At 35.1% G+C, this 12,204-nt stretch overlaps 1 protein-coding gene across 1 annotated transcript; it reads right to left on the bottom strand.

Moving 5' to 3' along the window:
* Positions 1-391: 391 nt before the first annotated feature.
* LOC115918141 (potassium channel subfamily K member 16-like) lies at positions 392-4,532 on the bottom strand. The gene is made up of 3 exons (XM_030999139.1): positions 4,514-4,532; positions 3,958-4,305; positions 392-710 (listed from the first exon to the last, which is right to left on the bottom strand). The coding sequence occupies exons 1-3, from the start codon at positions 4,530-4,532 to the stop codon at positions 433-435; spliced, it is 645 nt and encodes a 214-aa protein (XP_030854999.1). The 3' UTR covers positions 392-432.
* Positions 4,533-12,204: the final 7,672 nt, after the last annotated feature.

Raw genomic sequence — 12,204 nt, 5'->3', positions numbered from 1 at the left:
TGTTGTTTTAGTTTACTTTATTTTAGTTAAGAATGTTATATTTTTGTGATAATAATACATGTATGTACAGCGCCATGAGCGTCAGAGCCTGGCGGATACCGGCGCTATATAAATATCCATATTATTATTATTATTATTATTATTATTAATATGCTTGTTCAAACTGTTACCGATTAAGATTATTTTGCAAGATTGTCTTCATGCCATATATACTTCAATAACATGACATATTAATTTCAAATTTAGATTTGGTGTTGCACCTATCGGAAGTATCCAATCCAACACACTTTTTGACACATTAGAAATCAAATCACTGGAATTGTACACCGCAACTTTCTGATTATGGTGTGTTTCTATGGAAGCGTGTACCTGGAAAAGGCCGGAAAGTAACTGTATTTGTAATCCTGTAGAAACATGCCATATAATCAGTATCTAATCCTGACCATTCAATACTGTATTCATTTCTACGTCTTTATCGACATTTTCTTCTCCTCCATTCCCATTCAGCTTTCCACGGCTGTCGTCACTTTCCATCTCTCCCCCTTCTTTCTCTTGTCCTTGTTTCACGAAAACCTGGGCTTTCTCCGTCTTTTCTGACAGCCAGTCAGTCATCTTGGAGATGATAGTTGCCATGACAATGAGGCCAAAGAATATCCACAGGAGACTGAACCATTTGTAGACTACAGTGTATGGGATATCTGAGTTTGTCCCTGGAAAAAGACAAAATAAAGAAAAAAATATACAGTCAAAATTTGTGTTGATATCATTCACATATTAACATAAAGAAGTGAATAAATAGCACTACTGTACACTTTTTTTAGGGGGCTTCCCCCTCCCAAGAACCACTCCAAAATTGTCTGACATGCCCCCCACCCCAACACAGACAAAAAAGGAGCTCTTAATATTTTGGGAACTCCAGAATAATCTGGTGCCCCAAATTACTTCCTAGTTTATTGATAAAATGTCAACATTTTACAGACGTGGCTGCTACCGAACCAATGCAAGACTTATCCAAACCATAAATAGCTCCACCTAGAGTTTTTTCTTCAACACTTGTATAGCTATTTCATATACAGACTTTTGCAAGTATGACTGAAAATCAATTTTGAAACCATGCATAGCTAACACTATAGCTATTTCATATATTACCTGTAAGGTTGCTCTATCCTTTTAAAACTATGCTCAGTTAAAGTATGACACATGTTTTTCCTACATACCAACCAAAATTGTTTTATTATTCAATCCACAGCTTATCATATACACATATTCAGAAACTATATGCTTTAAAATAATAACATAATATTACTTTATCACAACCAACAGACCCATTTTTTTCTTGACATGGTTGGTATCAAGTAATTTATGTTTTCATTTACACCATTCATTGCTCTTTACATTCACTCATATCTCTACATTTATCTCTTTCTGTGTTCAACTGTTATTTCTCTTTCTCTCTCTCTCTTTCGTTTGTTCCTTTCTTTGATTTCTAAAGATTAAACTACATGGTTCTACACCCTGTATATCGGCTTACTTTTATTCATCGGTTCATCCTTTTCAAAAGAGTTTCCATTCTCATTTTTGATACTCTTTCCCCCTTATATATCAGATATATACTTTTTTTTCATCAAAGTCTAGGTGGTTCAAAGTCATTAGATGGCTAGAGGCTATATGACAATTAAGCCAGAACTGTAATTTCATGAAATTATGATACTGTGAGAAAACACAGTACGTGACTTAAAGTGGAATGTGTGAAAAACTTTCCTCTCCATATCTTCCAGACTCATCACTCCTGCATTGATTTGGTCAATATTTGCTCATGAAGCGTGATACTTCTATACATCTTGAATCACACATCTACCATTTGATTGCCAAGAAATGTCCATCACATGAATGATCATATAAAGACTAGCCTATTCTCTAGTTTGTAATATCAAATTGTGCAAAGGTTCTATCTATCTAAGTATCTTCTCCCGGTTCGGAGGTTGATTGCAACATCTCTCCATTTCATAATGCCTATCAAAGGATTTCTATAGACACTATACACTGTGAAGCTGCCAAGTGAATTATTGTTTTTCTTCAAGTTGTGCTTTATAATTACCAGAAAGGAAATATGTACTTTTATTATGCATATCCTCACTTATAAAGTGAAATATCAAAGAAGACCGTCGGCCGACTGGCAGAAGGGCGTTAGCGCGCGAGCGACTCAAAAACTACTCTTTGAATTATTCGCATTTAAAGATTTGTTTTATATTTAAACTGCTTTCCATCCCGAAAATTGATTTCAAATTTTAAAGACTAATAGAAATGTTATAATAGAACACGGCCACAATTTTTTTCTCAGAAATAAGTCAGTTTTATAAAAGTTTGAGGCAATTTAGTGCTAACACCCTTCTGCTTAACGCTTCATATTTGACCCGAAGTTCGAGCTAACGCCCTTCTGCCAGCTAGGCGACGAAGTTTTCAAAGTTAAAATTTGTCTTATTGACCATCATGATGTTTTTGGTCATTTTGGCCGATCTTACCATTATGGTCACTTTTGGTCAGGGGTGATCCTATCATTAATATCAGCAAAAGAGATTTAATTGGCCTATTATAAAATTATCATTTGCATTGATATTTTGTCGAAAATCAGGCCAAATTTTCACTCAAAAGCAATTGATGGGTGGGTTTTGACATCCAAATTTAATATAAAAATGTGTGCTGATATCAGAACAATCAATCCAATTGAATGAATTCACAAAATTCGAACGACTTTGGTCATTTCGATCGGTTGCTAGCATTTTGCTGCTCTCGGCACTGGATGAAAGAAGTCGACCCGCGAGCTGAAAATAAGACTGTTGCAGTGTCGCGACTTGCTGGTGGGGGCGCTGTTAATTGTGAATCCACCCTATTACAAATCATTAGAAATAAAGTCAAATTTACCTAATGTAGTAAATCAAATTTATGTGTCATGGTCTATAGAATATCCACTTGCTTACCCTTAGAGGAAAATGTACTGGAAAAAAAACTTAGAACAAAAGTGTTAAATCACTATTTAAAATGGGCCAATAAGTGACTATTTTTAAAGGTAGATGATATAACATACTAGATTCAACCTTTATAGAGTTGTATCCAGCATGTTTTAAGTGTAAATCTGCCTTTGAAAAAAATTGTCACCCATCGGTCCTTTAGTTTGTGATTTAATAGTTTCGTTACAGAATGCACTACTTTCAACGGAAGTGTTTTAATTTCATTTGATTACCATATGCACACACATTTTCTAGCACCTGAAAAGTGACTTCATATTGACACTTTTTCCCCTGACATTGACATTCAAATTATTCAGAGAACTACAATTAAATATGTAATATGATAAAAAGATAGGTTAGAAGCATAATGGATCATGCACTTGCCCATAGGACTCAAATCGACAGACTTTCCAGTGTAGTGTTCAAATACACTTAATACAGGATGGAAATTAATGTGTGTTTATTGTATATCAACCTGTCAAAGTTCTACAAGGTATTCTAGCCCCAATCCATCTTGTTGACTCTGCTTCTGATGACACATTAGAAGGAAATCAATTCTGATTCGATAGTTTCATTTTCCTAACATTCAAACAAATATTTCACTTATACTAAGGAGATATATGTCAAGAGAGAATAGAGAGCTAATACTTTACACAAACTGAAAACTTTACTATGTATTTGCAGCACCAACATGAGTCATTATTCTTTTTTAAATTCAGTTTTATTTTAATAAATTAAATGTATTATTAATGTAAGGAGATAAGTTAAAAAAAAGTAAATAGCTGACTTTACAAGAGCTCAATCACTGACAATACAATTGCCACACTAATTTAGTGTCAAACAAATTCAAATTTTCCTTATCAAATATTGCACTAATGTAAAAAGACATAAACACAGAGAAAAGCTAACCTAAATGTATAAACACTGTAGACCAAACAGGAAAACTCACCAATTACGTAATCGCCGAAGCCAATGGTTGTCACGGTGATGAAGCAGTAGTACCATGCCTCATGGAAGCTCCATCCCTCCGTCACAGAGAAAGCAGCGGCCGGTATAATCAAGCCGAAGCCGAGGAGGAATGTGGTAAGGAGGATGCCCTGGATGGCAGGTAACATCCAAGACTTCATCTCATACTGCCCAAAGCATTCAGAGATCCTGTCAATGAGGAGCTTGACCTTGGCATTGATCTTAGTGCCCATCTGGGCCAGGACCACGCAGCACAGGGGAATCCCAATCAGAGCGTAGAAAATAGTGAAGGACTGACCCCCGCGAGTCGATGGCGAGATGTTTCCATAACCTGTAGGTAGAGAATGAAGAAGAACACATTTAATGCTTTAATTCATTAAAGCAGTCATTTCTCACATCTATCTAATACTACACAATATGTATTAATCACACTTGTAGTCATTTAATAAATTTTAACCTTTCAACATAAACATTGATATTAGAGCATCTCTCTTTCCTTCAGCTACTGATGGGTTTGAACTATAAAACCTGAAACTTGCCTGTGTAAGAAACTCTCATCATTATTGGGAGTGGTCCTGATTCTCGAAAGCTTCAGGTCACATTTTGTTTTCGTTTACAAGAAACAGATCAACACCTTTAATGTTAGCTATATAATTGAATGCCAATACTTGGTAGCAATATAGATCACATTCATAACAAAATGAATTTAAATTACTGACTAATTAATTTGTTATCAAGATTGAAATCAGTGATCGTTTTTTGTGGTCTTTTTTGCAAGTTTTAGTTTTTTTTCCTGCTTACAGAGTCGGCAGTTAAGCACTAATTAACCTGTTGACTACTGGATTGTTTATTTCCAATAGGCTTAAAACAGGAGTCAATGGGTTAGAACGACAAATTGATCCTACATATTTGTTACAGAAGTTACAGGAGTTATAAACATGTGGTAAATTATTCCTCACAATGTCATATCTCCACTTTCCATTTGAAAATGAAAATCCATTGACGATCGACAAATTGATTCTACATATTTCTTACAGAAGCAGAGTTATAAACATGTGGTAAATTATTCCTCAAAAGGCCATTTCTCCAGTTTCCATTTGAAAATGAAAATCCATTCCATATCCTGGAAACTGATTTAGTTGAGATTAAAAGTGGTTTATATAGGACAATTTTCAATTGCTACATCCAGCTAAAAGCATGGCACAAAAGTCATTATTCAGAGCAGCCTATTGCCTCCAGGTTTGGACTCTCACATTTTTACTTCAATCTGCTTTTTTTCTTTGCTTGATTTTACCTTTCCATTTCTCTCTTATATATTAATCTCATCTCATCATCATTTCTGCCTTTCGTCAGTCAAAGAAATATTTTTAGTCAACCAATACCATTATAGCACTGTTTATCTTTTTTTGCTGAATCCAGTTGCATAAATTTGCAGTGAGTATGCACAATTATAGCATGATGAGATATCAGTTGTGTTTTCCTACTACTGCCGGTTTCGTCTTGAACAATCAATACTAATAAAATACATCATCTTTAGGTCTCTCTGTGTCCTTCACACTATGTCAGCTTCCATCTTTATTTGGTGGGCTTTACCATGATTGGTTGCTATGGTTACACAACACACGGTCACTCAGCACTCTTATTGATTACAATGCACAATATATCTTGAAAGATTGTTTGCAACCATTGTTTGACACATCAGGCAGATGTACGAAAGTCTACATCGGCTCAGAAGCATATAGCATATAAACAGAACTAGGTTGTGGGGGGGGGGAGGGGCTCCTGTTATTAATTTTCTCTCCCGTGGATCACCTTTCGACCGATGGATTGCTTGTCACTCTAAATAGTTCAAGATAAAGACCAATTATGCGATCGCATTGTGAAAGAAACGTTGTGGAATCGATCAGAAAGGTTGATCATCTAGCATTAGTATTGGTGTGTACCAGTACTGCAAGGTTCTGAAATCATCAAAATCATAAGAAATTTGGCCCAGTCTTGGTAAAGTTACAAGCACTGTACACAGAAAGATGTATACGGGACTACGCACATGTGCGGGACACGTGCATAATATCTATAACATCCCAATAGATAAACTAATTTACCAAATATATCAATTAGTAGGCAGTTTCTCAGCAAAATTTGTATGACCACGTATTAGTCAAAACATATTCTTTCACATGATTGGTAATTATAAGAGTTTCCATTTCATTTTTTGAGAGGGGGGGGGGGCGTTTCCAAAACTGGTCTTTAAACAGGGAAATGCAACCAAGCTGATGTAATTCAGCTCAAATGAAGCAAAAGACAGCAAGTGACATCTGAAATAATGTCTGAAATATTGTCTAAGAGCCCTATGGTATTTATTCTACTTGTATGTGAGAGGACGAGTTGATGCCCTTTTGGATCTCAACTTAAGAGCAACAAGTTGGAAATCCCGACAACAGAAATAAACATATGAACATAGAAGAAAGTGTGTTGTTGATCACACTGACTATTTTTTAATATTGTATGGTGATTCATATTCAAAACTAATTCTGTCCTTTGTTTATAAAAAAAGGTTTGAATTAATTTTGTCAATTGTTTCTTAATTTTCACCACAGGAAATATCATAAACAATATATGTTTGGAGGGGACTTTGCCATATTTGTGCAGATATAGCAAACACAGAAAGTCCATTATGCAACAATTGAGAGAAGTTGGTGCAAGATGGTGTTGATACATACAAGCATTATCATCCATCCCGGCAGATAAGATTCTCACACCCATCTCGCTGATAGAACATAGGGAAATTGCCCTGCTTTATGTCTGCCTTGTGATAACTACTGAATGATGTATATCTAGTAATAGTACATTAGCGGGTTGACACCCCCTCAATTGCTTGCACAGGATTGCCTGAGGACAATGACTCAACAAAATTAGGAAATGTCACTTCACAAACACATGGATGGTGTAACAGTTAACATCTGCAGGATCGCTTTTGCAAACACAGATATAGACACCCTGATAACCTGATTGTTATGAAATTATCCCATCTGTTACTTCACAACACACACAACCTGCGAGTCCAGCAGATGGAAAATCTCTTCTGCAGTATACCCTCCCCCATGGAATTTAATGAAATTTGGATATACTGCTTTACAAATACAAAGGTGGACACATACACTGTAAGCCGTAACAAATATTACAAGTTAGAGTTTAACACCCTTGATCTGGCTCTCTGCGGATGAAAATGTTACTGAGGACAATGTACATCTTGAATTATTATGAGAAACTGTATGGGTAAATAAAACTGATTCCATTTCTCTCATCCCTACCGCCTCCCGATAATCTAGTTACAATACAGGTGATGCAACATGAATGCAATTAGGTTTCGCCTCTCTTTGCAAGGAAAGCTTTACTAGGTACTGGTATTACAGGAATATCGGTCAAATGTAATTGCAATACGATGCATTATTCATGATTATAGTATGTACTAGGATGAACAATAATCCTACACTTTGTTGAGAAAAAAATGATTTGTTTGATGGCAAATGAAACATAAACTTTGACTTTTACAGTTGTGGTTGATGCTCATGGATTTAAAAAAAATGCATTTTATTGGGCACACAAAATGTAATAGAGAAAGCATCAGGCGTCAGAAGGGATAACTGTGCTTAAATGTTCAAGAAAATGGCAGATGCTTTGCTACACTTCAAAGATTCAACATGCATTAGAAGAAAAAGGACATCATTTCCTTAGCTAGACTTTGTATGTTAAAGAACATGACTGATTTCATCTTTTTTGTCATGGTTTTATACAGATTTAATTCACTGCCTTACATCAATGTATTTGGAAAATATCATTTTAATACATTGCCTCTGCATTACAGATTACAAAGATCATTCGTGACAAGTCAGATCCTCTTAACATCAGGGGGTTGTTCTCAAAACCGTCATAACTAAAAGATCAACAACATTTCAACATTGTCGCTCAACTAATCCACTAAGTGTTTCTCGAAACCGTCATAACTAATAGATCAACGACATCTCGACACTATGTCGCTCAACTGTCGCTTATTTGCAAGTTTCCATTCGGTCCTCGCCAAAACGACCTTGAGTTTCATCAATTTTATACATTCGTACATATCATTAGTATAATAACACATGTTTTCTTGCAAACTGGAAGATTGTATTATTTGAGCTACCACTAACTTAGATTTTTGCTTTTTTAACCAGTTTGAGTGAAATTAAGCCTCATAATCAAATTAGGAAATTCAGGATAAAATCTGACGGATCATAGCAAAGACTATATATTTTTAGCCGATAGTATCAAAATAATTATTTTGTTACTGATCATGATTTTGTGAAACGGTTTATCGACTTTGTGACATCTCCGTAAGTCGACCACAAAGCTATGACTGTCATGGAGTTGGTTTCATGAAACGGCCTCCTGTAGAATATTAGATAGTCACTGTTGGGAATTTTTAAAAATGAAATTGACAGGGTGAAACATTCAGACATTGTCATTTTAATGAGATAAGCATGTATATAAAAAGATATCAGCAACAACATCTTGGTGTCTAGAGTGTCAAACTGAAAACATACCAAAAGCTAAAATGTCAGAAAAACATAGTACATAAATGCTAAAATTTGCATGAATCGCCAAATTCAAGGTAAAAACAAGCTCATAAAGGATTAGCCTCCAATAAAAGAGTACTGACTTTCTTTTGGATTAGCTGGAAAAAAGGTAGATTTCAAGGAGAAAATCAGGAATGACACGAGAGTATTAGCATTTCTAAAGTACAACTTTGTAACTGATTTGTGTATAAAGAACTATACTATTTGCAATTTACACAAAACTGTCTTTTGAGGCCACCCAAGGGAAACAGAGAAGGTGGCCACTGTAGACAGGTTCTACAACACATAATTCTTTCTCGAGGGAGACAAAATGCATGACCACTATAGACAGGTGGCCTTTATATAGAGAGCTGGCCACTAGGACAGGTTTGACTGTATTCAAATTGTTAAAATGGCTGGCAGTCTGGCTCTAAAATGAAAATTACAATGTCAAGTTGTTTCCTGAGGGTAAATCTTTCACCATGGAATTTGTCAAGATCTGCATCATTTATTAGAGTAATGTCACACTAACCATCTTTAAAATGTCACATAAACATAACTCACAAGACCACATGTGATCTCAAGTTCAGAAAGAGTTCAGAAAGGTACTTAACATTGCTTTACAAGCTGAATTATTGCCCTTGGCCTTGATTGATTGATAGTCACACTATTGCATTCCTTCATCACTGGTTTAGAACCATCAGCTTCAACTGTTTGCACACGCCACCTGGATCAATTCGTCGCTGTTTTCACGAAGTGACGGTAGTGAAAAAAAATTGCATTCACTTTGCGTGACGATTTTCCTCACTACCGTCACTTCGTGAAAACAAGGAGGAATTAATGACGTTCAACGAGTTGTTAGCCCATCAACATCTTATTTTGAAGATGGACAAGGGATCATTACGTACCTTATCTGCATGGTACAAAAATTATGTTTCTCGTGATCATGAAAAGAAGTTTAAAGGCCCACTGCACTACTTGAGCCCTCTATACAACAAACAATGCCTAATCGGTGACCATTGGTCCCCCATGATCCTCTTTTTCTTATGTTAACCGAGAGCTGAGTAGATGAGATAACCACCTGTCCAGTGACCTTGCAGGGCAGGCTAATCCCTCCTGTAAACTATGGCAGATAAGCTTTAAGTCTCAGTCTTACATACACTGTGCTTCGTGAAATTATATTTCAAACTTATCTTTTCATGTCAATCACCAAATTAATAGTTTCACAATAATTACTACATCTATAATTACATGACGAGACCCAACCAAGGAGTCCTTAGTCCGACCATAAATGCTGCAGAGATATTGAAGTACAGCTGAAGATTAAAGAATGCAGAATATTTGTAAATCTGTTCCAACAAAAATTCCCACTTCTTTGTGAATAAATACTGTTGGGAAGATTTAGTGGTGATAACAAATGGAGACTGCACTATGCAAGAGCTTGACCAGGGAGGTGAGATCTCCTTGGCCTGACCCAACTTTGATAGCTAATGGACATTAAAGAAGATTTCACAATTTATCTCAAAAACATCTATCGTTGGGTGCATGGAAACGACTGTTTCATTATACATGTATTACCCTAGCTTTGGCCGAGCTGTGATATTCAATTCATTCAATTCGAAAAATTCAATTTCGGTTTATTAATATCAACATATACAGTGTACAATGCAGTAGTCCAGGGACCAATAATGCAATGTTTACATAAAATGTGCATAAAAACAGGAATGATCATATTAATGTACAACAGTTAACATTATTGTTCATACCTAAAGTTATATATATATATATATATATATATATATATATATATATATATATATATATATATATATAAATAAATGATAATAGATGAATGAACAACCTATAACAGTTACTTGAAATATTGAACCAATTATTGCAAGTAAAAATAATCTTTAAATGAAAAAATTATTAAAAAAAAAATATATATATTTAAAGAGAGAGAGAGAGAGAGAGAGGGGAAATTATTATATTGCAATTGTTAAAATGGGATCGATAGACTGAAAAAGTATACATGCAGGTGTGTCTGTTGTGTGACAGGTAAGGTCAAATTATGTTGAATGAAATAATTACATTAAAAATATATCATTAAAGCATTTCATATTGCACTTAAAATCAATTAGAAAATGAATTTATTTGTACTATACAATGTACCCAGTATTGTTCATTTCAATGACAAAGTGTTATATACAAAATATTGCAACATCAAGTCTTGTGTCTTTTTGTGATTATTAGATGTTAAACTACTAAAACACAACAATTTCAACAAGGTGTGACAATATCTATACTCAACATCATCTTCATATATAACTTGATGCCTTTCCATCAGTTTTTCCTTTCTTCAAAACCTACATCAAAAACATTATTGTGATTGGATTTCTGGGAAAAACAAAATGTTGAATGAAATAATTACATTAAAAATATATCATTAAAGCATTTCATATTGCACTTAAAATCAATTAAAAATGAATTTATTTGTACTATACAATGTACCCAGTATTGTTCATTTCAATGACAAAGTGTTATATACAAAATATTGCAACATCAAGTCTTGTGTCTTTTTGTGATTATTAGATGTTAAACTACTAAAACACAACAATTTCAACAAGGTGTGACAATATCTATACTCAACATCATCTTCATATATAACTTGATGCCTTTCCATCAGTTTTTCCTTTCTTCAAAACCTACATCAAAAACATTATTGTGATTGGATTTCTGGGAAAAAAATAATTGTTCAGCTCTACAAAATTGACGAGAGATTGCAGGAGTATCAATGGGCCAAAGCTAATAGACTCTGCCCTATCCATCACCATCAACATGCATAGTACATAGTCTCTGCATGCAGACTAGTCAAATGATATCATTTTTGTTAGATGCTGTCATATTACCCATACTCTGTTGGTGTTTTAGGCAGGTGATAAAATACTGTGATACAGCAGCAGGGGGCATGTACCCCCCCCCCCCCCCACAACTCCCTCCCAAAGAATTGCACATGCAGAAGAAGAGAAAATGAACAGAGAGGGGAAAGGGAAAATAATGAGAAATAACATGGGATAAGACATCTCCCGCAAAAGCCTGCACCCTCCCCCTGGCCAAGTTGATTTGTATTTAATTTACCCATGTAAAACCAGTACATGTACCCCCACCCCCCCCCCCCCCCCCATCCCCATGGCTGAATTCATGCTACACCACAGACGATCAAATGTCCTTGGCTTTGTATGCTGCACAGCACATGCACTACAACTACCGATAAGTAAAGTAAGCAGAGTCTGACCAGAAACATTTGAAAGGAGGGAGAGGTCATAGCAGAGAATTTTTTGTTTGACAGCTATAGAATCAAATCCAAAGTCATCAAAAATGCAGAAAAAGTAACATCCCACCGTTTTATAATTCACTAATGAATAAAGACTTTAATACAGACTGTCACAAATGTTTATGTCTAATATGTCCAAGTGAGATAAAACGGGCTATATTAAAAAGTTGCATCAGTCCTTTTCAATTTTGTTCCAAGGACTTGTCACTTCATGCAGAGAGTCCAATTAATTTGATACATAGAAAACGATCTCATTTAACATTGAGTGCACTTAATTTGATTCATGTTGAGTACTTATTACATA

Source organism: Strongylocentrotus purpuratus, unplaced genomic scaffold (genome assembly GCF_000002235.5).
Source record: "Strongylocentrotus purpuratus isolate Spur 01 unplaced genomic scaffold, Spur_5.0 spur5_scaffold_5, whole genome shotgun sequence".
Lineage (NCBI taxonomy): Eukaryota > Metazoa > Echinodermata > Echinoidea > Camarodonta > Strongylocentrotidae > Strongylocentrotus > Strongylocentrotus purpuratus.
Note: the sequence above shows the minus strand (reverse complement) of the source record. Positions and strands in the feature narration are given on the sequence as shown.

Coding starts and splice junctions, on each gene's coding strand:
- LOC115918141 (XM_030999139.1), bottom strand. Junction 711..3,957: donor CTTCGGCGATTACGTAATTG/GTGAGTTTTCCT, acceptor GTCTTTTTCCAG/GGACAAACTCAGATATCCCA.